The sequence below is a fragment of the Lampris incognitus genome, chromosome 12 (genome assembly GCF_029633865.1).
Source record: "Lampris incognitus isolate fLamInc1 chromosome 12, fLamInc1.hap2, whole genome shotgun sequence".
Classification (NCBI taxonomy): domain Eukaryota; kingdom Metazoa; phylum Chordata; class Actinopteri; order Lampriformes; family Lampridae; genus Lampris; species Lampris incognitus.
The window spans coordinates 49,956,158-49,982,220 of record NC_079222.1 but is presented as its reverse complement, the minus strand read 5'-3'; the positions used below and the strand labels follow the sequence as shown (position 1 = coordinate 49,982,220).

Genomic DNA, 26,063 nt, shown 5'->3' with positions numbered 1-26,063 from the left:
TTGACTCATCGGTGTTAAAATGCGCCCCCGCATCCGTAGTTTACACACCTAACACACTAACACACTAACACGTGCGTGTGTGACAACATGCGTGAGAACACGACCGTTTGCCCCGTCATCACCACCTCGGTTGGTAGCAGGTGTTGGCTTTCCCTGCCGCAGTGGTGCAGCCCAAACTCAGGTGCCGCTCACCAGCTGCAGGGGAGTGCGGAAGCCGCAGCTTTGGCGTGGCCAAGGGGGGCCGCGGCGCGTGAAGGGTGTAGACGTGTGCACGAGGCGTCCCGGTTGTTGCGAGGAGACTTGTGTTAAGTTCACCGCTCGTCCGCTTTGTTCATTCTCCCGCCGCGCAGCTACACCCCGAGAAGCCACGAGGTTATTCTAGAACGTGTTTGGAGTGTGCCGGCCACACGCCGGCCACTCGGGCCCGCCCGGGCTTCCCCCACGCGCCACGAGGAAGCCGCGGGGGACACTGACCGCGCGTGAAGTCCGGCTGCGGGTCATCGGCGCTGGTCTGTGGACTCTTATAACCCTCCGCCACAGGAAATCTGTCGTAGGTTCACACACACACACACACACACACACACACACACACACACACACACACACACGTATATATATATATATATATCACACACACACACACACATATATATGAGTTACGAGTTATCTACGTCTAAGAGTATAATTATAATAGTCACGCCCAGGTGAAAACCCCCTTTAACTTAAATCCCGTCTGGAGACGGCATTACGCGCGCATGCGCAGTGCGGCCGGGTACACTCTACTATGGCGGCGAGAGGCCATGTGCAAGACCCAAACGACAGGCGACTCCGACCGATATACGGTGAGTATTCAAGCAGAAACGCCTCACTCGCGTTACTCCGGAGTGTCGGCGGTTGTTCGGTGACGCAACGCGGCGGAAGGCGAGCTTGGACCGGCTCGGCGCTCATCCCGGAGCGGCGCTGCGGGCCCTTAAACCCCAGCCCGGAACTCTGGTGCCCGCAGCGCCGGATGACAGTGCACCTTCCGCGGCGTGTCACCCGAGACAGGCGCCGCGCCGCGCCGCGCCGCGCACAAGTCTGCCAATCACTCCGTTCGATCAGCCGATACGCCGCCGTGCTCGTCCCCATCAGCTGTCTGGCGTCTGGCTCGGGTCGGCTCTCGCGCACAAGCGCGTCCTTCTCCCCGCGTGCTAAGCCCCCTGACAACTAGCCAGGACATGGGCATGCTGCAGCAGGGTGCATGTGTTTCAGAAAAGGGTTATTTCCGTATGGCTTGTGTAACGTTGTTCGGCTATTTTTTGCAATAGCACCGCCACCTGTCTAGTGTTAAGCGGCACCGCTGCGACGGACGTTGGGTCTCGCAGCTAACCTTGCACACACACACACACAGACACACACACACAGACACACACACACAGCAGTGTTGGGACAATGCTAAACCCATGAAGCTGCAGGTATGGCAACTTGCTGGCTAGTGTCGAGCCTGCCCTTCTATTTGTGTGGCTCCACCAATGTTTAGGGTTGTTTTAGCTTTTGAGTGTTGCATGCATTCCCCGAATAGTGGTCGTGGGACGGGCCTCGATGTTCTCCCATGTTCTGGTCCCGTTCCACCAGCTACCCTCTCCTCCGTGTACAAGATGCCCGGACTGAAATTGACCATTACACCCCCCCTCCCCTCCCCTTTTCTTACCTCCTCGATGGTGTCACTCATAAATGGGTCGAATGTGATGGGACTTTCAGGTTGTGTCGTGCACGGTGACAAGGGCTAGCCAAACCTGGACCAGCTCTCCATGGTCTTTGCACAAGGTGGATATTTTCACAGTAGCACAACCAAGCTGCCAACCTCTGATTGTAACGATACACAGAGAAGCTAGTACGTGTGATTTTGGGACACATCTGGTCAGCGATGGTCAAAAAGTACAGGGAAGGCATGTGACACAGTTGCATTGTAGCATCTGCTGCAGTTAATTGTGGCATCAAGCCTGCATGGAAGTTTGTATTGCACGTTAATAGCTGTAACCCGCAGAGGACAATCCGCAACTGTGTACCGTGTACAAATGCCGCACTTTCCACAAACGCGTATTTTTTTGTGTGCCGTGTGAAGTCGTACCCACAAAAGTACAGAGGGATTTGCAAATACGCATCACTTACTCTGCAAACGTGTATTTTGATTTCAGGTAAAAATGTTACCGGTTTTGCAACTGGAAATAGTTTCACCGCAACATGTAAAGCGATATTTAGGCATTTGTGGATCCATTCGTACAAGTGAAAGGGGTTTTGCACATTCGCGGATCGCTTCCTGTCAGTTTGTGGGCCACGTGACATTTGTGGCTCCCAATTCTATTTGTTTGTGGATTTTCATCCAATTGGCCGTGTGCACAAGTGTAGTCCACTGACTTCCGGGTTCTGCTGCTGTGGTGATACCAGTTTCCTGTTTGTTGGCGCGTGATAATTGACTGGCATATTTTCCGCGATGCCTGCAGGATTCACCACGGATAAATGTCAACGACATGCGCACAACTGTCGACAAACTTTCACCCGCGCCGACCAGCCAACGGGCGAAACGTTTCAAGTTGTACATATCAAGTTACGTCCACAATTCCGTCCCATCCGTCCGCTCGTCCTCATAGTTGTGGACGTAACTTGAACAAACATGCCATTGTCAACAGCACACGCCAACAAACAGGAAACTGGTATCACCACAGCAGTAGAACCCGGAAGTCAGTGGACTACAGTTATGCAAAGAGCTGATTCGTCCTGGTGCAGTTAGTAACTACACCAGCAGGTGGTGACGCACACATATACATAGTATGTAACGTGCACGGATGACTAGACTGGCTAGCCCTTGGCTAACGGGTCGGACCCTTTAGTTGACCGGTTGACGTTGTTGCCCGTGGTGTGGGTGATCGGGGTTCGCGTCCCGGCTGCCCCCCTGAATTCGCTACATCGGTGTCAGAATATGACCGCGAGGCCATCGGAGGCGTAACGGGGCTGAAGCGCGGGGACGCGCTTCCCGAAGGAGGGGAGCGGTGCAACAACCACAGGTCAATAGACTCGCTGGCCCTTGGCTAACGGGTCCGACCCTTTGGTGGACCGGTTAACGTTGTCGCTGGTGGTGCGGGAGATCGGGGTTCGCGTCCTGTCTGCTGTGGCTCCCGGCTGCCCCCCTGAATTCGCTACACATACATATACATACACGGGGGAGGGCAGACCTCAGGTCGTTACTTAACGATCACACTGATTTTACTTTACTCACTCACACAAACAACTCAACTTTTATACACTCGCTTGCCGATTGTAGATGCGACAGCGTAGGATAAAGGTGTGATTCACTTTAAATTTGTTGACAAACTGGTGACATCGGGGTTATATAATTTAGCGTTTGGGTTTAGCAATTTAACTTTAACAACAGAGTAGGGTGACTTCATTCTTCATGGCTCCATGGGGCAAACGTTGCCATGTGCTCCGCATGTGAGGCTTCTTTCTAAAGGAAACCTAGCTTGTTAACAGTTAGCTAACGCTAGCTCGCCAGTCGATTCCATCCAATATTTTCATGGCACATGACATGTGGCAACTGTTATGATGTTCTAATGCAGGGGTGGTTAGTGGGTGGTCCAACCAAGCAGTTACACACCTGATCCCACTAATCAACCAGTAGAGTCTTTGCTGAGGAACTTGATTAGGACACACAGGTGTGTCCTAATCAACGGACTTGATTAGGACACACAGGTGTGTCCTAATCAACGGACTTGATTAGGACACACAGGTGTGTCCTAATCAAGTTCCTCAGCAAAGACTCTACTGGTTGATTAGTGGGATCAGGTGTGCAACTGCTTGGTTGGAACAAAAACCTGCACCCACACCGGCCCTCTCTGGATAAGCCTGCCCACCCCTGTTCTAATGTTAGCGTGACTGGATAATGCACATTCAAGTTCTAACCTACATTATTTGTACAAAACTAACGTAACTCACCCTCAATTGTGGAAAACTCGTGAACGTGCACTACTGAGAGCATGGGCTGAGACGGTTCGCTGAAGCACACTGCTAAGGCCTGCAAAACCACACCCGTCTGGGTTTTTAGGGACAATGTTTAGGTGTCTCCCTGGCTTTGCCAAACGCTTTGATCAACCGTATTGCAGAAAAAGCCTTGAAACTCATGGGCGGTGAATGGTGAGCTGTAGATGGTGTCACTTTTAGCTTGGGAAAAATGAAAGGAAAGAGTTGCACTTGTTAACTATGGAGGAATTGGGCAATCTTATCCAGGAAAGGTGCAGGTTTTTGTTCCAACCAAGCAGTTGCACGCCTGATCCCACTAATCAACCAGTAGGGTCTTTGCTGAGGAACTGGATTAGGAGACACAGGTGTGTAACTGCTTGGTCGGAACAAAAACCTTCACCCACACCGGCCCTCTCTGGATAAGATCTCCCACCGCTGGTTGTTGGGTTTGAGAAGCTTGTTTGTTGGGGAAAAGACAGCGTTGGGGTTTGTGGAGCCAGGGTGTATTAAGTGTGAGTGGTAGGTGGACCGTTCTGTGATGATAGCGTCTTTGTATTTTTGAAGGTAGTCTGTATAGGCCTGGAGATGCACTATTATAGCAGTTTTCTCTGCAGTCTTTCGAGTTGGCGCTTTTGGGATCTCATTTGATGGAGTTCAGGTGTATACCAGGGAGCTGAGTTTGTGAATAAGACTATTTTGATTATAATGGGGGCCAGCTGATCAAGACAGGAGTAGAGTGAGTCATTATAATCATTGACAAGATCAGAGGGATTATCAGGGGCAGTGGGGGAGGGGAGGCAGTCATTTTACTGGTAAGAGGCTGTAGGAGCTGAGAGGGAGTTAGATTGAGATTTCTGAAGGATATTTTGTGTTCACCTTTTAGGATGGGGATAGGGATGTCAATGCCCATGGTTACCAGGTGGTCAGAGATATTGAGGTTGAGGCTGGAGAGTTGATGTATTGTGAGCAGTGTGGAGCAGTGTGGAGCAGTATGGAGCAGAGTGGAGCAGTGTGGAGCAGTGTGGAGCAGAGTGGAGCAGTGTGGAGCAGAGTGGAGCAGTGTGAAGCAGAGTGGAGCAAACCAAATCCAGGATGTGACCACGGCTGAGTGGGGAAGTTGATATGTTGTGTGAAGTAGAAGCATTGCAGCAGTTCCAGGAATGCTGTGGCAGATTTATGGTCAGCGTCATCAATGTGGATATTAGAATCACCCAGGAGGAGAACAGAAGGTGAGATGGCACATAGCTGGGTCAGAAAATCAGAGAAGTTGGAGAGAAAAGAGGGGTTTGGCTTGGGGGGGGGGGGGGGGTATCGGCAGTGACCAAGGGAGTTGGACCAGAGAGTTTGAAGGCACGGCGTTCGAAAGAATGAGCGGCAGGAATGGAAATGGTGGTTGGTTGTTTTAATGTCCTCCCTGTACACAGCAGTAACACCACCTCCCCGCTCCTCAAGACAAGGTTTATCAATGTATGTGAATCAGGAGGGTGGGGTCTGGTTTGATAGAAGTAGTCCAGGGTGTTAGGTGCTAGGTTTCAGTAAGGCAGAGGAAGTCTAGGTTACTGTCGGTTAAATTCAATCAGAACGAGGCTTTTGTTATCGGGTGAACGATGATGTTGATGACGTTGTTTTGTGATAGGTTGTGAGGACTGAGGAAGGGGATTGGACTGATTCACGTGTCGTTTGTTGTGGTGATGGTGAGGGTACTGATGTCTGTAGGTAAGTAATACGGTCAGGGATGGGAAGAGGTCGAACAGCAGTGCGATCAAACCACAAGGGGGAGCCGGTGTGAGCCAACGATGCAGCAGTTGTTGTTGTGAGCAAAGGGGAAGAAGAGGGTTCAGGAAGGTACGTATGGGATGTAAATAGTCAGTCGCTTGTGGAGGACAGAACAGCGCCCCCCCTGCTCCCGCCCCCATTTTTGTTGGTGACAAAGGCACTTTGGCATTAAGGTGTTGGCCTGGTTTGTAGTTTATTGAGCGCTTTGTCTGACTCCCTGCCTTCCCCGATTGATTATCGACGGCCTTTGAGGGAGTTGGTAGTCAGTTGGTAGTCAGTTGATAGTCAGTGATTTGGTAATTAAGTGCGCTGTGGCTGTTGCAGGATGGCATCCTCTCTTTCAATTCTCCATTCAGACACCATACAGTTCCGTTGCTATGGAAAACATCCATAATCACCCTGGTCCCCAAGACACCATATCCTATAGTATACAATAGTTTCAGACCAGTTGCATTGACACCAGCTGTTATGAAGTCACTGTAGAAAATCATGGTAGGATACCCACGCACAGACGCCCAGCCATGTCTAGACCCCTACAAATTCCCCTGCAAGGAGAAAGGGGGCACAAACAATGCCATCAGCACAAATCCTCACCTTAGAACATCGGGAAGGCCCGCATATGCAAAGCTCGTGTTTATCGAGTTTTGCTCTGCGTTTCATACTATTCAGCCACATGTCCTCCTTAACAAGCTGAGGCAGTTGTCAGTCAAACCCTCGTTCCTAACCCAACAGCATACAACGGGTGCCGCATCAATAATACCCTGTCCAAGGCTCGGACTATGAGTACCAGAGCCCCCGAGGGTTGTGTGAGCCCCGCTGTCCTCTTCACATCATACACTAATGTCTGTTACCAGCAACCCCAATAACTACTGAATTAAGTTCTGTGTTGACCCAGCCGTCCTCCGCCTGCTCAGCAGAGACTCCACCATAGACTGCTACAGAGAAGAGATCAGGGAGTTTGCGGAGTGGTGCAGCGCATGCTACGTATATAATGTTAAACGTCGAAAAAACCGAAGAGGTGATCATCGACCCTAAGTCCATCAGGGACCGCACACCCGTCATTATCCACGTCGAGCCCAGTGAGCAACTGAACTGATAGAAGTGCCTGTGCGTTCACATGGATGCACAAATGAGTTGCCGTACCCATGTGGACTCTGTGCGCACATCCGGCAGCGTCTCCATGTTCTCCGTAGACTCAGGGACCGTGGAGTGAACAGCAATGTCGTGCTCCCATTTTGCAGATCCAGTATTGAGTCTGTCCTTGGCTACTACAGGTCCGATGTCTGATCAAGCCGGCAGGTAAAATCCTAGGTGCTCCACCTCCCTCCTCTCCCCAGCAGATATTTGAGGACACTGTCATCAGGCAGGCCTTCAAAATCATGTCTGGCCCCTCTCACATCCTGAACTTTTAAGTACCAGCTAGGGCCCCCTGGTAGGTGCCATAGGCTACCTAAATACAGCCTGAATAGGTGCAGACAGTCGTTTGTCCCCCTGTCAATCAAACTCATTAATGAGTGACCTTTCCCAGGGGGACGTGGAATGCTCCCGTTAGACTCTGGGTCCTTGTCATGGAGAGACTATGGGGAGTGACATTTTAGTGTTGTCTTTTTTATTTTGTCTTACTGTTTGGTTGTGGTCTGTGGTCATTTGTGGGTGGTTGGCCAAGTTATTTGGGCAAGTGCTTCTTTGCTTGACGGATACACAAGACAATGCTGAAACTGTCCGGTTATTTTGCCGGTCCGGTACCGGTGTATGAGCTTAAATCGGTTTGATTTTATGCAAATGGACTGAGCTAGCGTTTGTCATTAATGGGATGTTCTGGCAAATTAAGAAGTAGATTACAGCAGCAGCCTGTGCCGACGGGGTCACGGCGCCAAATCCAGCGTGTATGGCATTAGTAATGAGCATGTGATTAACGCCTGTGTTTATAAGTGGCCTAAAGGAGCCCCTAGTGTCTGACAGGCTGTGCTTGTGTGAGAAATAAAAACAGTGTCTCCTCACTGAGTTGGTTGTCCTCCTGTGGCGCTGCTGCTTCCGCCGCCACGCTCTCTTCTTCTGTAGTGTTTATTGACGGTTGGCAAAGCAGCTTTGAGGCGCATTACTGCTGCCAACTGGACTGGAGCTGCTACACGCCCATTCAGTCTCGTTATGTTACACATGGGATTGGCTGCCGAGTCAAGTGCGACATCTAGTGGGGAAATTCAGTATACCGGTCCGGTCCAGTGTTTGGCTTAATATCAAAGCTGTTTGAAAAAAATTGAATTCTTTAATTAGGGAATTGCTTTGGTGTGTGGGGGAGAGACTTTGGTAGTCTCCAGTTTCTGCCCATGCTGGACTGCTTTTTTTTTTTGGTCCTTGTTCTGCTGTCAGATTGTTAAGTGTGTGTAGGGGAACATGACTACAATATTATTAACAATGTAGTTATGTTATTCGGGGCACCACCTATGACATCCATAGGACATTTAGATAAACCCAATTAATCGGTTTCAGATCTGAAGTTGTAAACTCTCGATGACTGGGGGGTTCTGTCTCGGCATTTTAGAGAAAAACACAAACAGCAGCTTTCAATAATAGAGACATTTCTTAATGACTAAGTGCCTAAGAATGATTGAGTAAATGAGTAAATGAATGAATAAATGGAAAATTAGAATCAAATAGATGAATCCAATTATCCCTTTCAACTGGCAAGCTAGGCGGTGGTTAGTGCAGTCGCCTCACAGCAAGAAGGTCCTGGGTTCGAGCCGTCCAACCTTGGGGGTCGTCCCGGGTCGTCCTCTGTGTGGCGTTTGCATGTTGTCCCCGTGTCTGCGTGGGTTTCCTCCCACAGTCCAAAGGCATGTAGGTCAGGTGGATCGGCCTAATTAGATTGCCCCAAGATGTAAATGTGTGTGTGTGGTGGCCTGGCGGCCTGTCCAGGGTGTCTCGCCGCCTGCCAGCCAATGACTGCTGGGATAGGCTCCAGCATCCCCGTGACCCCGAGAGCAGGATAAGCGTTTGGATGATGGATGGATGGGTGGATGGAACTGGCAAACTAGAGCGTATCACTTAGTGTGGTGGCGGTGAAAAGGTAATGTGAATCTTAGATCTGCCAAAGAGGGCAAGACACTGAGAACTGGTTAACATCTTCCTAAGGCTTGAAATTGAGATCTTGGATTACTTTTAGACATCGACACTAATCAAAGGCAGCAGATATAGCTCGAGCCTGCTTTAGACGACGCGTCGCCGTCGGGATGATTTGCGCCGATGGAGGCCGCGGTCGTTGGCGGTGCGGGCGTACTCCCGACGTCTGTGCGGAAACTCAGCCACAAGTTGGCTGGCAAGGATGTCGAGCATCGGCTGATACTTTATTGATGTCCCGCTACAGGTTGTATGTCGCGTACCCTGGGCCACTGCCTGGGCCACCTAGTGTCTATCAGACACTAGTACACCTGCCTGGTAGAGGCCTTGGCAACGGTCTGGCGTTAGGAGGGGATGGAAGCTTTGCTCCGTTGGTCTGTTTGAGCAATAGTGTTTTACTATTTACTGCTCGGTGAAAGTAATCCGGAAGTAATTTTGTTGGCCGGATGAAAAAACTTCCCAAATCATCACATGCGAGAAACTGCTTACCGAGTTGAGAGGCGATACGGAGCTGAGGCTTCTTTCAAAAAGATGGGAACTCTAATGAAGTTGAGTTGATTATATTTAACTTTGTGGAATAAAGAAATACAAAGCATACTAAGTATAAAAAGATGGAAAATTTTTATAAAAAAAAAAACTTCAAAGAAGAAGTTGGGGGGAAAAACTAAAACATCGAGAGAGAGAAAAACAATTTAAAAAACTAGACAAAGAAAAAATGTCAGAAATTTAAGAGCAAACTTGAACGAAGAAAGAGACCTGGCTATTTATCCCCCATACTCTGGGCATTCCACAGGTTGGGTAGGTAGGTTTCCCGCCATGCATCACAACCCACCTCCTCCTTATCGGTATTCATTTTGGGGATTTTAGGAGAGCTGAGTATTTCATTCAGACTGTCATCACCGCTGGCGGTCACGTGGCGTCGAGCGTGACTTGTCCTGCTTCTAGGTACTTGTGGGTCTTCAGGTGGGTGAAGAGGCCGATCCTGGAGCAGCACATCTCGGGGCAATGTGGGCAGGGGTGTAAAGAAGCAGTTGAGGATATAGTTTGAGCCTTTGTGGTAACTCTCTCCTTTCTGTGTCAGCGCTTATTGTCAGCAGCATGGCTGATGTCAGTTTGTAGTGCCCAGCACCTGTGAGGGTGCTGGGGTGACTTCCTGTCCTCGTTTGACCTCCGACAGGTCCCCACCCCTCCCACACACAAAGCGGGCAATACTGTTGATCTGATTTTGACTCGGAACTGCCCCACAGCAAATCTGACTGCCCCCCCCGCCCCCCACCCCACATCTGTCAGACCACTTCTTTATTCAATTCACGGCCTCCTTACTGGAGCATCCTCGCGTTCCTCCTAATGAATTCTCTTCACCCCCTGTCAACGAGGCTACAGACATACCCTGCTCCTCAACAGCCTCGTCTCTTAACGATTTCTGCCCTCCAGCATCCAAACCTGCTCACAACGCCCCAACGGCTGACCGAGGTCATCAGAGAGCAAAGGGCGGGGCGCAGAGCGGCAGGGAGAAAATGGCGTAAAACCAGAGAGTCCACTGACCTCGGTGACTATCGGCATCATTCTCCTCCGGTTAGAAACCGCCACGACCACTTAGTGTCGGAACAAGATCTGTGGCACCGCTGAGGCTTGAAAAATGTCTCTTGGTTTCAACTCGCTCCTCAGCCCGCCTCCTCCTGCCTCCACTCCGCTGTTCATACCCCTCCGCCGGCTCCCGGCAGCTGCCCGCATCGGATTCGAAAGCTCGATGCTCGCTCACAAAACAGCAGCTAGAACGGCTCCCACCTACCCGACCTCCCTCATTCAGGTCTACACTCGGCCCCGCTCGCTACGCCCTGCCAATGAGAGGCGCCTGGCACTTCTGCCACAACGGGGCCCTACGTCACTAGCCAGACCCTTCTCTTCTGCAGTTCCCTGGTGGTGGAGCAAGGTACTAAACTCCATTTGATCCGCCGAGTCCTTCTCCTCTCCATCTTTAAGAAGAGGCTAAAGACCCAGCTCTTTCAGAACAACTCCACCCCTGATGGTATTAATATATATATATATATATATATATATATATAAATCACTTCTATGCACCCTATGCATTGCCTTAGTGCACTGCCTGTTGACACCTATGTCCTGTCGGCCTTGAAGCTAGTTTTTTGGCACTTCCTTGTGTTGTTGCCTCCTGACTAGATCCTTCTTTGTGTTGTGTTAACTCTCAGATGCTGTGGAGCTCCACAACTAGCTAGTATGATGCAGTCCAATTGCAAACGTCTCCGCAGCTCTTTTGTGTCCTTTGGAAAGGCAAATCTGTCCTCCTGCTCCTGTCCCAAAGCAAGCGCTTCTTCCAGCTGTTGGATTAACTAAAAACACAGGGGCAAAATAGAAAAAGATCTCAACTTTAATTATTATTGTTATTATTGTTGTTTTTTTTTTTTTGTGTGCATTTTTACCCCTTTTTCTCACCAATTGTATCCAGCCAATTACCCCGCTCTTCCGAGCTGTCCCGGTCGCTGCTCCACCCCCTCTGCAGGGCTGCAGACTACCACATGCCTCCTCCCATACATGTGGGGTCCCCAGCCCCTTCGTTTCACCTGACAGTGAGGGGTTTCACCAGGGGGACGTAGCGCGTGGGAGGATCACGCTATTGGCAAAGTTCTATGGCTGAGCTGATGGTTGTAGTCTTGTAAGCGGGTAAATAGCTGGCAGCCAACACCATTAGAGAACACCGCCTGTACATGTGGCGGCATCACACCAGCTGTTCTGTACACCGATGTGAAAGCATCACAAAACACATTTGTTTGCATGGAAATGTTGAGGGTTAGTTTTCAACTTTTTATACTCCAAAAATGTGCATGATGTGTTTAAATGTCTACCAGCATCCTTTTTAAAAAAAATAAAATAAAAATGACGATGCTGTCCCATGTTTTCCCAGATTACCTCGATAATGGCAACAACAAGATGGCAATCCAGCAGGCAGATAAGCTGCTGAAAAAACACAAAGATCTGCACTGTGCCAAGGTAAGTGACCGGAGGCTTATTGTGGTGGAAAGGCCCGGATTGGATTTTGTTTCCCAATATTTTCCCTGCCTTTATTAGAGTCAGACACATGTTTGTTGGCCATGTAGGTTTGCACTACATGGCATGTGACTCTGGTTTCGTGGCTCTCTCAGTGTACTTAACATAGAATAACAACGCTACAACTCAACAATCTTCACACACACACACACACATATATATATATATATATATATATATATATATATATATATATATATATATATATATATATATACAAGGACTGACTTATACAGGTGAAATAAGAGGTGATAAAGTGCAATGGTGCAGAGAATATATCAGAGATGCTGAAATACATGTTAGCAAGTTACATACATGCCTAAGGTACATGGACATGACCGAGTGTACCAGTATATGTACAATGTACTGTACAATATATACAACATGTACAGTACAGTGTATGCAACATGTACAGTACAGTATACACAACATGTACAGTACAGTATATACAACATGTACAGTACAGTATACACAACATGTACAGTACAGTATATACAACATGTACAGTACAGTATACACAACATGTACAGTACAGTATACACAACACGTACAGTGCAGTATATACAACACGTACAGTACAGTATACACAACATGTACAGTACAGTATACACAACATGTACAGTACAGTATACGCAACACGTACAGTACAGTATACGCAACATGTACAGTACAGTATACGCAACACGTACAGTACAGTATACACAACATGTACAGTACAGTATACACAACATGTACAGTACAGTATTCGCAACATGTACAGTACAGTATACACAACATGTACAGTACAGTATACGCAACACGTACAGTACAGTATATACAACATGTACAGTACAGTATACACAACATGTACAGTACAGTATACACAACATGGTTGGATTTACTGACAGTGTTAAGCGTCCTTTGAATGACAGCCTGCAGAAAGAAAGTGTTTTTATATCTGGTTGTTTCGGGGTACAGTGCTCTTCGGCGCCTACCAGAGGGGAGGAGGTGGAACAGGTTGTGACCAGGGTGTGATGGGTCTGCAGTCATGTCGCCTGCCCGTTTCTAGAGTCACGAGCTGTCCAAGTCCTGAATGGAGGGCAGGACGGCACCACCGATTTGCTGTGCAGACTTAACTGTCTGTTGCAGTGTGTCCCCGTGAGGCACTTCGAATGTTATCAGTCGATTAAATGGCCGTTACCAGTCGTCATCAGACCGTAGATAGGAGATAGTACTGGCCCACTGTACCTCCTCACTGGCTCAGTAGGCCGTTCTCCTCGATTCGGTCGTCTGATCACGGCCGAGGCTCCGACTGCCGCACGTGCGTCCACATCGCTGTTTCTAACGTGAAATGGCTGACATATCTTTTACTCTCGGTTGAACATGCAGTATTTTCAGACGGTTTCTGCGTTAAAATGGGCTCGAAAAGTGTGCGTTTTGTTTTCACAATCTTCGTTGAGTGTGTATTTTACAGGCTCTGACGTCGTCCTTGCACCCCATTATCGTCCAAATCGTTCACAACTGGTCTGGTTTGTTTGTGCCCGTTTGCGTCATGAAAAGAAACATTTTGTGATCTTGTGGTGCTTCAGACATAAAACATTTTTGTGGCGAGCTGGGGTGGAAGAATGAGCTGAGAGGCAGCAGTCTGCCCCTGCTCTCCCCCGGTACAGCGCCACCGACAGGCGCCTTCCCCCGGTTCCTACAGTGTTTTGCTAGGGCTGCACAAAACTCAAACTGAGTTTTTTCCCCCTGCACTATATATTACGACGTGAAAAAATGCAGTCATTTCTACCAGATGACTGGAATAGCTCTATCTGGAAAGAATTAGTCATTCTAGAACAGGGGTGGGGCAGGCTTATCCAGAGAGGGCCGGTGTGGGTGCAGGTTTTTGTTCCAGCCAAGCAGTTGCACACCTGTGTCCCCTTATCAAGTTCCTCAGCAAAGACCCTACTGGTTGGTTAGTGGGATCAGGTGTGTCACTGCTTGGTTGGAGCAACAACCTGCACCCACACCGGCCCCTTCTGGATAAGACGGCCCACCCCTGTTCTAGAATGATGGGGTGGTTTTGTAGGGGAGCGCATCTGCATAGAAAGTAGGAATAATAACTAGAAGAGTGCATTCGGGCACATCTCCGTCAGGCATATCTCGATGCGCAGGCGTCCGGGTGGCATAGTGGTCTAGTCCGTTGCCTACCAACACGGGGATCGCTGGTTCGAATCCCCGTGTTACCTCCAGCTTGGTCGGGCGTCCCTACAGACACAATTGGCCGTGTCTGCTGGTGGGAAGCTGGATGTGGGTATGTGTCCTGGTTGCTGCACTAGCGCCTCCTCTGGTCGGTCGAGGCGCCTGTTCGGGGGCGGGGGGGACTGGGGGGAACAGCGTGATCCTCCCACGCGCTACGTCCCCCTGGTGAAACTCCTCACTGTCAGGTGAAAAGAAGCGGCTGGTGACTCCACATGTATGGGAGGAGACGTGGTAGTCTGCAGCCCTCCCCGGATGGCCAGAGGGGGTGGAGCAGAGACTGGTACAACTCGAAAGAGAGGAGTAATTGTCCGGGTACAATTGGGGAGAAAAAAAGCGACCCCCCCCCCCCCCAAAAAAAACTGCAACCAAAGGAAAAAAAAATAAAAATAAAAAAAGAACAAGATGTTCTTTTAAGCCCATTTTAGCTTTATTGTTTTTTAACCTTTTAAAGAAAATGGTTGTGTTTTATCCCATGTTAACTGGAAGGCCTTAGTATTTTAGTTATTACAAATAAAGGTTGTTTTGAGCTGTATATCCCTACTAACTTCACCACTAGCATCACCACTCTCTCCTCCCTGGGTACCCTCTCCACCACTTCATCATCTCACACCCCACTTGTGGGGCATATGTGCTGATAACGTTCATCATCACACCCTCCATTTCCAGCTTCATACTCATCACTCCGTCTGACACTCTCTTCACCTCCACCACACTCTTGACATACTCCTCCTTCAGAATTACCCCTACCCCATTTCTCCTCCCATTCGCCCCATGGTAGAAGAGTTTGAACCCACCTCCGATACTCCTGGCCTTACTCCCCTTCCACCTGGTCTCTTGCACACACAGTATACCTGCCTTTCTTCTTTCCATCATGTCAGCCAGCTCTCTCCCTTTACCAGTCATAGTGCCAACATTCAAAGTTCCAACTCTCACCTCCACACTCCTCCCCTTCCTCCTCTCTAGCTGCCTCTGGACATGTCTTTCCCCCTCTCCTTCTCCTTCGTCCAACAGTAGCATACTTTTCACCGGCACCCTGCTGGCCAACAGTACCGGTGGCGGTTGTTGGTAACCCGGGCCTCGACCGATCCGGTATGGAAAACTGATTCATGAGCCCCATATTTTTTACACCGGATGCCCCTCCTGACCTTGGGACCAGCACTAAGGATGCAGTGGCTTGTGCGTCCTCCGTGGCTCGGTTCAAAACTCCACTAACCTACATGCTCATAAAATACTTCCAAAGAACTGTTGTTTCCCTCCCGGCCTACCAGGATGATTGAGTCACCCTTATCTTAATTTTGCCAAGGTGTTGTATTATCACTCACGTTGTTCTACTTTTTATTATTGACCGTGTCCAGAATCAAACTAGCGGGGTTCTGGATGTCGGTGACATTGTGGCAACGTTGACCGGATGATCATAAATCACTGAATTAAAAACTGGTCTTCAGTCTACCTACGTCGGTTAAGTCACTGAAAGACTGGCTTAAATGGCCATCGTTTTCAGTAGAACGTCAGAGCAGTTTTAATGTGCACGCAATAGAAAAATATTAAAAAATAAGAAATTAAAAGATAGGGGTGACGCTGTATCTGACAGCAGCGGAAATGAATTTGAGAAAAGCGATGTTTAAAACTTACTGGTTTCAATCTGTGCGACATTAAACATTTCTCAGAGTGTCCCTGAGTTTGAGGGAAAACGGTAATCTCCATCCAGATGATGGGAGAACTGTAGACGTGTGGATCTGGATGAGATTTAAAGAGTAACGAAACCCTAGATCCTGTTAGTGAGTTTGCTGACATCTACAGGTTAAAAACCATCTGAAGGTTAAAGACATGCCCGGCTGCTCTTCTGACTGATATCTTCTGATTGATATCTTCTGTTTGATATCCTGTGATTGATATCTTCTGTTTGATATACTGTGATTGATATCTTGTGATTGATATCTTCTGATTGATATCTTCTGATTGATATCTTCTGTTTGATATCCTGTGATTGATATCTTCTGTTTGATATACTGTGATTGATATCTTGTGATTGATATCTTCTGATTGATATCTTCTGTTTGATATCCTTGATTGATATCTTCTGATTGATATCTTCTGTTTGATATCCTTGATTGATGTCTTCTGATTGATATCTTCTGTTTGATATCCTTGATTGATATCTTCTGATTGATATCTTCTGTTTGATATCCTTGATTGATATCTTCTGATTGATATCTTCTGTTTGATATCCTTGATTGATATCTTCTGTTTGATATCTTCTGTTTGATGTCCTGTGATTGATATCCTGTGATTGATATCTTCTGATTGATATCCTGTGATTAATATCTTCTGATTGATATCTTGTGATTTATATCCTGTGATTGATATCCTGTGATTGATATCTTCTGATTGATATCCTGTGATTGATATCTTGTGATTTATATCCTGTGATTGATATCCTGTGATTGATATCTTCTGATTGATATCCTGTGATTGATATCTTCTGATTGATATGCTGTGATTGATATCTTCTAATTGATATCCTGTGATTGATATCTTCTGATTGATATCTTGTGATTTATATCCTGTGATTGATATCCTGTGATTGATATCTTCTGATTGATATCCTGTGATTGATATCTTCTGTTTGATATCTTCTGATTGATATCTTCTGTTTGATATCTTCTGATTGATATCTTCTGTTTGATATCTTCTGATTGATATCTTCTGATTGATATCCTGTGATTGATATCTTCTGACTGATATCTTCTGATTGATATCTCTGCTGTGCATCGCCCACTGAATGAATGGTCCGTGTTTGTCTGAAGGGAAGTGAAATGTGATAAAAGCATACCCCGACTACCGGACACAGATTAATAATAATAATAATTATAATAATAATAATACATTTTATTTGTGGGCGCCTTTCAGAGCACTCAAGGACACCTTACAGAAAACACAGTATAAAACAAGCGGCACTGTATCAGACAGCATAAAATCAAAGCAAAGCAGGGTAGACAATAAAAAGTTAACACAACAGATAAGTATAAAATCACTAGAAGAACCCCGCTACAATGTAGCGGTTTGGTTATCCACCCGTCTAAATCTCCCTCCTCTTCATCCTGCCAGCTAACCGCCTTCCCCCTGCCCCTAAAACCCCCCCCCACTCCAACTCCCTCCCCCCAAATGCTCAGAATCATCCGAAATGCAGAGAAAAGTGGTTTTTAGCCATTTTTAGAAAAATGCATATTTTGCATATTTATGCATAATTAATTATGCATAATTTTAATTTTCTGCTATTTTTTTATAGGTGCCCCTGATCATCCCCAATAACCTCCAAAAAGAATCAAGGCCCCAAGCGCTTTAGTTTGGCCGTTTATAGACTCTCACACCGACACACACACCACACACACACCAGACACACACTGTGACAATACAGGAGCAGATCATCTGCACAAAACTCATGGAGCTGTGGCTCAGACTGACTATGCCAGTGTGAAAAGGTGCGTTTGGAGGTGGGATGTGAAGGTTGAAAGAGAGTCGGTGTTGTGAAGGTCTTGTGGTAGAGAGCTCCATAGGCGGGGGTCAGAATGACTGAAGGCTCTAGACCCCATGGTAGTCCAGGGGGCCGATGGTGTAGTGAGTTGGAGAGCAGAAGAGGATGTGAGAGTGGGGGAAGGTGTGTGGATATGAAGGAGTTCAGAAAGATATGGAGGAGTTAGGTCATGAAGGGCCTTAAAGGTGAGGAGCAGGATCTTGAGGTCAGTACGGTGCCTAACAGGGAGCCAGTGGAGCTGCTGAAGAACAGGAGTGATGTGATCTGTGGAAGGAGTTCTGGTGATGGTACAGCCAGCTGGATTCTGGACCGGCTGAAGTTTAATGACCCGCACACGTGGATTTCCACCTCACTTTCATATTCTTGCTGGGGTGGAATCCTATGACGTGAAAGCGGTTGTAGCCGAACTTGGATTTCAGAAGCTTTCAGTTTATGAAAACGTGTATTTTGATGTTATTTAATTTTTTACGGTTAATCTTAGATATTTGATTATATCGGTCTGAATTCAGCTCTTTGAAAGTCAGATCTTGAAGATTCAGATTTTAAAATTGCCGGTCGCAGAAAATTCCGTCCCTCGTGTTCAGGTGGCTTTGTTTCACAGTGCTGAACTCCGGTTTTGAAATTCGGGGAAAATGTCCCCACCCACAGCTGGATATGGCAATACGGAGAACACTGGAAAGTCTCCTGGGTGTGTCAGACGGGATGAGACTAGAAAATGTAGGTATGGTCGAAAGTCAGTGTAGTGTTGAGAGCTCTCCGCTGCTGTGTAGACGCCACTGTTCTTGTTTTTCCTCGTTTTAGTACTTTACCAGTGTCTCTTTTCTAGAAATAAAAACTGTTTCTGTACAAACTGCTGTGGCTGGGCAGGGGCAAAAAAGAAGCGGCTGAATACTAGAATCAAGTTCCAATGTCCACCTGGCAAACAATCAAAATATTCAGATATTATTATTATTATTATTATTAGCCTAATCAGCCCAATATTTTATGTCTGACAAAATATCGAGAATTGTATTCTTTATAAGTGGTCTGCCATTTCATTATTTTCACAAATCACATCAAGTATAAGAGCAGACAAATAAATTGACATTAGAGAAATGATTTGACTATTAATATTTGATATATTTTACCATGGGTGGCATGGTGGCGTAGTGGTTCGGGCAGTCACCTCGCAGCAAGAAGGTCCTGGGTTCCGTGTTGCCTCCGGCTTGGTCGGGCGTCCCTACACACAAAGTTGGCCATGTCTGTGGGTGGGAAGCCGGATGTGGGTATGTGTCCTGGTCGCTGCACTAGCGCCTCCTCTGGTCGGTCAGGGTGCCTGTTCAGCCTGTTGGGGGGGGGGGCGACTGGGGGGAATAGAGTGATCCTCTCACACACTACGTCCCCCTGGTGAAACTCTCTGGATGGATGGATGGTCTGTTTTGTGTTTGTTACTCAAGTTGTGATCTCCGACTGGAGGAAAGGGATGAGGATTTTCTTTGTTTGTACCTTTTATATGATTGTTATTGTTTTATTTACTATTTATTATTTTTATTCACCTGTTGTTCACTCTTGCGAGTTTATCTTTTCTTTGAGTGTAAAGACAAAATGGAACAACAACTGCCATATCTGTGTATTCTTATGTGCTGTCTACAGTGCATCCGGAAAGTATTCACACCCCTTCACTTCCCCCACATTTTGTTATGTTACAGCCTTATTCCAAAATGGATTAAATTCCTTTTTTTCTCATCAATCTACACACAATACCCCATAATGACAAAGTGAAAAAGGTTTTGTAGAAATGTTTGCAAATTTATTAAAAATAAAAAACTTAAATATTGCATGTACATAAGTATTCACACCCTTTGCTATGACACTCAAAATTGAGCTCAGGTTCATCCTGTTTCCACTGATCATCCTTGAGATGTTTCTACATCTTGATTGGAGTCCACCCGTAGTAAATTCAATTGATTGGACATGATTTGGAAAGGCCCACACCTGTCTATATAAGGTCCCACTGTTGACAGTGCATGTCAGAGCAGAAACCAAGCCATGAAGCCAAAGGAATTGTCTGTGGACCTCCGAGACAGGATTGTATCGAGGCACAGATCTGGGGAAGGGTACAAAAACATTTCTACAGCTTTGAAGGTCCCGAAGAGCACAGTGGTCTCCATCATTCGTAAATGGAAGAAGTTTGGATCCACCAGGACTCTTCCTAGAGCTGGCCGCCCAGCCAAACTGAGCAATCGGGGGAGAAGGGCCTTGGTCAGGGAGGTGACCAAGAACCCGATGGTCACTCTGACAGAGCTCCAGCGTTCCTCTGTGGAGATGGGAGAACCTTCCAGAAGGACAACCATCTCTGCAGCACTCCACCAATCAGGCCTTTATGGTAGAGTGGCCAGACAGAAGCCTCTGCTCAGTAAAAGGCACATGGCAGCCTGCTTGGAGTTTGCCAGAAAGCACCTAAAGGACTCTCAGACCATGAGAAACAAGATTCTCTGGTGTGATGAAACCAAGATTGAACTCTTTGGCCTGAATGCCAAACGTCACGTCTGGAGGAAACCAGGCACCTCTCATCACCTTGCTAATACCATCCCTACAGTGAAGCATGGTGGTGGCAGCATCATGCTGTGGGGATGCTCTTCAGCAGCAGGAACTGGGAGACTAGTCAGGATCAAGGGAAAGATGAATGGAGCAAAGTACAGAGAGATCCTTGATGAAAACCTGCTCCAGAGCGCTCAGGACCTCAGACTGGGGCGAAGGTTTACCTTTCAACACAACAACGACCCTAAGCACACAGCCAAGACAATGAAGGAGTGGCTTTGGGACAAGTCTGTGAATGTCCTTGAGTGGCCCAGCCAGAGCCCAGACTTGAACCCCATTGAACATCTCTGGAAAGACCTGAAAATAGCTGTGCAGCGACGCTCCCCATCTAGCCTTACAGAGCTGGAGAGGATCTGCAGAGAAGAATGGGAGAAATACCCCAAATATAGGTGTGCCAAGCTTGTAGCTTCATACCCAAGAAGATTTGAGGCTGTAATCGCTGCCAAGGGTGCCTCAACCAGGTACTGAGTAAAGGGTGTGAATACTTATGTACATGCAATATTTCAGTTTTTATTTTTAATAAATTTGCAAAAATGTCTACAAAACATTTTTCGCTTTGTCATTATGGGGTATTGTGTGTAGATTGATGAGAAAAAAAGGAATTTAATCCATTTTGGAATAAGGCTTTAACATAACAACATGTGGGGAAAGTGAAGGGGTGTGAATACTTTCCGGATGCACTGTATTTCTGAATAAAATGACTAAAAAATGTCATCCATGATAGACGCACCGCAAAAAGAAACTAATGGATGCTCCGGTAGCAGTTTTCTTTTGTCCTTATTTGATGTAAACGCTTTTTTTCCAGGTTTCTTCACATTTCTTCACATTTGCTTCATATTTTGTACATATATAGTTGTACAAAAGTGTGTCCCTGATCTTTATAATGACTGCTCGGTTAAAACCTAGTCTATCTCTGTCTTCTCTCTCTGTCTCTCCCCACCACCTCCCTCTTCCTCTCTCTCTGTCTCTCCCCACCACCTCCCTCTTCCTCTCTCTCTGTCTCAACACTTCCCCCAGGTCCTAAAGGCAATTGGCTTGCAACGGACCGGTAAGCAAGATGAAGCTTTCACTTTGGCCCAAGAAGTGGCCACACTAGAGCCCACTGATGACAACTCTCTACAAGCTCTTACGATATTGTATAGAGAGATGCACCGCCGTGAGTATATATATATATACACACCAGAGTACATGCATTGTTTTGGAAAACAGGTTACACAAGTAGAGTAAATACATCTTAACGATGCTGTCTGTTGGTACAGCGGAATTGGTAATTACGCTGTACGAAGCTGCGGTTAAGAAGGTTCCTCTGAGTGAAGAATATCACTCGCACCTCTTCATGGCCTATGCTCGTGTGGGGGAGTACAAAAAGATGCAACAGGTGAGAGAACACATATCCACAAGAACACAAAAACATCCAGCACATATGATCACCCACAGTGACTTTGGGGTTCAGTAGGTACATACTTGGGTGCACAGTAGACTCGCCACTGGCTTAACATCTTTACACCAGTGGTGCTTCTCTCCGTTATGCTTGCTTAGGGGTATTACCAACCTACACCACTAGGGGGAAAACATTGGCCTTATTAATTTTGCATTGCAGCAGGGTTCCCCCGCTTTAAAGGAAAATATTTTCCAGGATTTTTCAAGGACATATGCAGTGACTTGTATTTGCTGTTGCTCACAGGTCGCCTATGAATGATTGAGATTTGACAAAGTGGCCAGACAGCTCAGAACTGCGTGGAATTGATGTCTCAAATAACACGTCGTCAACGTGTTTGTTACGTTGCACATGTTTACATGTAAAAATGAACATGCTAACAACAGGCTAACAATGCACAAATGTGTTGATTTTGCATAAACACTGTTGATCAAAGCCTTGTTTTGTTTCCAAACACATGTGGCACTGCAGAGCGGTGAAAGACAACAGCTGGGGGTCAGCGAGGACTGAAACGGGGCGTCCGCGGCTAAAAATGTGCGATATGAGCTCAGTAAAGCATTTGAAAAGGAAATCTTTAGACAAACTTTATAACTTTACAACTGTATAATGCTAAAAAGAGGGGCATCTGGGTAGTGTAGCGGCCTATTCGGTAGCCTACCAACACAGAGATCGTAGGTTCGAATCCCCATGTTACTTCCAGCTTGGTCGGGTGTCCCTACAGACACAGTTGGGTGGGAAGCCAGATGTGGGTGTGTGTCCTGGTCCAGCGCCGTGTATAGAGAGAGTCTGGCCAACTGGCTGCACGGGCTGTAGGCAGCCCCATGCGAGCGCTATTCAGAATCGCGCTCACTTCATGATCTCCCAAGCTCAAAAGCCTTTCTGAACAGTGTCAAAATGTTGTCTAAATTCTTTAATCTAATAAATTCATGTTCCTGTAAGTCGGGGGTCACAGATCAAGTGCAGTAATTGAAATCAGGAGGACGATTGACGCACTCCATATAATAGGGTAAGCTATGAGCCTTGTGATGTCACGTGACCAGCTTAATGAGTTATGTCATGTGACCAGCTTAATGAGATAACTGACTGAAAGTCGCCTCACTTTTGACTGCTGTTAAATAAGACGTTAACATGACTATTGTGTCTGTCACCTTATTAATTGGTCACGCGGCAAAATGAGGCTCACAGCTGACCCTGTTTTGTGGGTGTAATGTTGCATGGGTGGATCACTGTTCATTTCTGTTACTAGACTTTGACCCCAACTTAGAGGAAACAAGAATGTATTGGATTAAACATTTAGATGACATACTGAAGCTGCTGAGAAAGAGGTTTGGCCTTTTAAGGCCACACCACTGCGTAAATAATTTTGACAGCACTTTATGTATTTGACATTCTATTACTAGACTTTGACCCCAACTTAGAGGAAAGAAGAATGTATTGGATTAAACATTTAGATGACATACTGAAGCTGTTGAGAAAGAGGTTTGGCCTTTTAAGGCCACACCACTGCGTAAATAATTTTGACAGCACTTTATGTATTTGACATCATTCAGTACCAGTACTACTACTCAGGTTCCAGAAATTATGGGTTTTCCATCCACACCACCCGCTGGAACACAAACTGAGCGTCATCAGAACTCTGCAACACAGAGCTGACAATGTGCCCAGCAGTACTCAGGCCCAACGGGAAGAAAACTAACACCTGAGGGGAGGTTTTAAAACCTGCGGCTATCCCAGTTGAACCTTTGTGAAAACTGCAACACGTTCCAGAAAGATCAACCAGGTGAGCGAGGAGGAGAAAAGGAACAGAAGGAATAGCACAGTCATCCCGTATGTTTCTGGGGTCTCCGAGAAACTCGGGAGAATTTTCAACAAACACCGCATCCCGGTATACTTCAAACCCAGCAACACACTGCGACAAAGACTGGTTCATCCCAAAGACCGTGTACCACACACCCGGAAAAGCAATCTGGTGTATGCCGTACAATGCAATGAGGACTGCACTGACCTATACATAGGAGAAACCAAACAACCACTACACAAACGGATGGCCCAACACAGAAGGCCAAACTCCTCAGGACAAGACTCAGCAGTCTATCTACACCTAAAGGAGAAGACACACTCCTTCGAGGACAGCAACGTACACATTTTGGACAGAGAAGATAGATGGTTTGAAAGAGGGGTGAAGGAAGCCATCTATGTGAAACTGGAAAAACCATCCCTCAACAGAGGAGGAGGTCTGCGACACCACCTATCTCCCACTTACAATGCCGTCCTTTCATCTCTACCCAGGAGACTGAAGAAGCTTAGCCTCCAAGAACAACAGTCGGTCACTAACGGCTCCAACCACTCTCATGACCACTGAACAATGAAGTCAAAACTAACACCCCCAACCACGTCGCTGCTAAACAAATGCAAATCAATAGCTCCGATAACGACGGGCGCGGCCAAACATCGGTACACAAAAGAGCCACTCATATCTATGGCTCTGTTAGCGACGGGCGTTGGTAAACATCGGATCACAAAGAGCCATGGACATCTATAGCTCTGACAACGACTCCTAGAGGGTAAATGCTGAGTCTCATCACCAGCCAGTCAGACTAGCTTGGTCTAGTCAGAAAGGCACGAAGTGAGGAAGCCTCTTGGATGAGAGGCGAAACGTCTTCACGGATATATACCAAGTCCAGTTGCACTTGATTCAACTCCTTTGGATAACCATGACCCGGATGAATGAGAACATTCACAGACATGGGTTTTCCATCATTTCAATCCCAGTTTCAGAGAACCAGAAATGTGTTTATCATTGCATACCAGTAGTCAGAGTAGCTGGTTTGACGCCAGATCAGGAGCAGAGGCTATGGTAATAACGAGTTTCACTTTGTCAGTCCACGATGAAGGTGATGAGATCAGGAAGAAACCCACCAGCGGTCATAACACAGTCGCAGGCACAGCAGGGGCCTCTGCTGCACACATGTAGATTTCAACCCAAAGAAATTACTGCTGAGACTTTAGTTTTTACCCACTACACTGGTCTGTTGGGTAAACTGGTGGTCAGTACCAGTATTACATATTTTACAACGTGCAGCAGGCTACTACTGAATGATAAAGAGCAATAATATCAGGGACACTTGAGAAATATGAGGCCTACCTGTTTCCAGGTTTAGCCAGTGCAGCATCAGTTGTGTATCGGGGCTCTTGTCTAGTTTATCTCAACACTACCCACACACTGCCTCGGCTCAGGCTCAGGCCTGTCACTCAACCCATCCCATATGACAATCTGACACTCTTTACGTGTGCCTGATTTCTGTCAACGGTTCTGCATGGCTTGGATGTGCTACACAACTGATTTCCACACATCAGTGCCTTACAGACTCTGGGCTTGCTCCAGGGAAGCTAGTTTATTGAAGAATCGTCAACACTGAAATAAACTCACTGAGTACAAGTAGGGATAAGCTGAGGGGGACCAGCCCAGCCTGCGAATCTCCACGGTCCAAACTGCCCTCCTTTGTGCAGCCTGTGGAAATCGATGCATCATACGGCCTTGTCCCGGCCAAACGGAACAGCACCAAGCCGCACAACACACCATTTCTCCTTCAACTGCTACAAATCGGCGAGAAATGGGCCAAAAACGCGGGAATAGTCATTGAAACGTCATGCTGACAGAGCCAGATGCTGGTAGGCAACATGGCGCCCATCAAGCACGTGACAGGCTCTCAGCCAATCACAGCACGTGTTGCAAAGATCAAAGGATGGTCAGACTCTCTCAACACATGGCGCTGTCCTGGTCGCTGCACTAGCGTCCCGTCTGGTCGGTCGGGGCGCCTGTTCGGGGGGAGGGGGAGCTGGGGGGAATGGCATGATCCTCCCACGTGCTACGTCCTCCTGGCGAAACTCCTTACTCTCGGGTGAAAATAAGCGGCTTGGCGACTCCACATGTATCGGAGGAGGCATGTGGTGGTCTGCAGCCCTCCCCAGATTGGTACAGGAGGTGGAGCAATGCCCAGGACGGCTCGGAAGAGTGGGGTAATTGGCCAGATACAATTGGGGAGATAAGGGGGGGGGATCAACTTGCTAGACAGTGACACAAACTCTGACACTCTTGTTTATTAATCAGTTGATTGGCCATGTTTTTTTGCTAATGCTAGTTGCTGGATATTAGTTATGGGAGTGTTATGTGTGCTTTCATACTGGTTTAAGTTAATGCACTGTGGTTGCTGCTGGGATACTGTTCACTGTGACAAGCCTAATTAATGCACAGGTAAGCAACAAAGGTTTTGTTTGGAAAAGTAGCCATGTAGAATATGCCAATAAAGTAAATATTAGTCACGTCTTCTG

At 47.1% G+C, this 26,063-nt stretch overlaps 1 protein-coding gene across 2 annotated transcripts in view; it reads left to right on the top strand.

Annotated features, from left to right (window-relative positions):
• Window positions 1-784: 784 nt before the first annotated feature.
• The window catches only part of naa25 (N-alpha-acetyltransferase 25, NatB auxiliary subunit), a 51,040-nt gene continuing 25,761 nt past the window's right edge, over window positions 785-26,063 (top strand). For both annotated transcript variants that reach the window (XR_008811096.1, XM_056290666.1), the window contains exons 1-4: window positions 785-842; window positions 11,813-11,898; window positions 21,311-21,449; window positions 21,553-21,671. Coding sequence is in view for 1 of the 2 variants with exons in the window: in XM_056290666.1 (XP_056146641.1) it covers window positions 785-842; window positions 11,813-11,898; window positions 21,311-21,449; window positions 21,553-21,671 (402 nt within the window). In the remaining variant the exon portion in view is untranslated. The remainder of the gene's footprint in view (window positions 843-11,812; window positions 11,899-21,310; window positions 21,450-21,552; window positions 21,672-26,063) is intronic.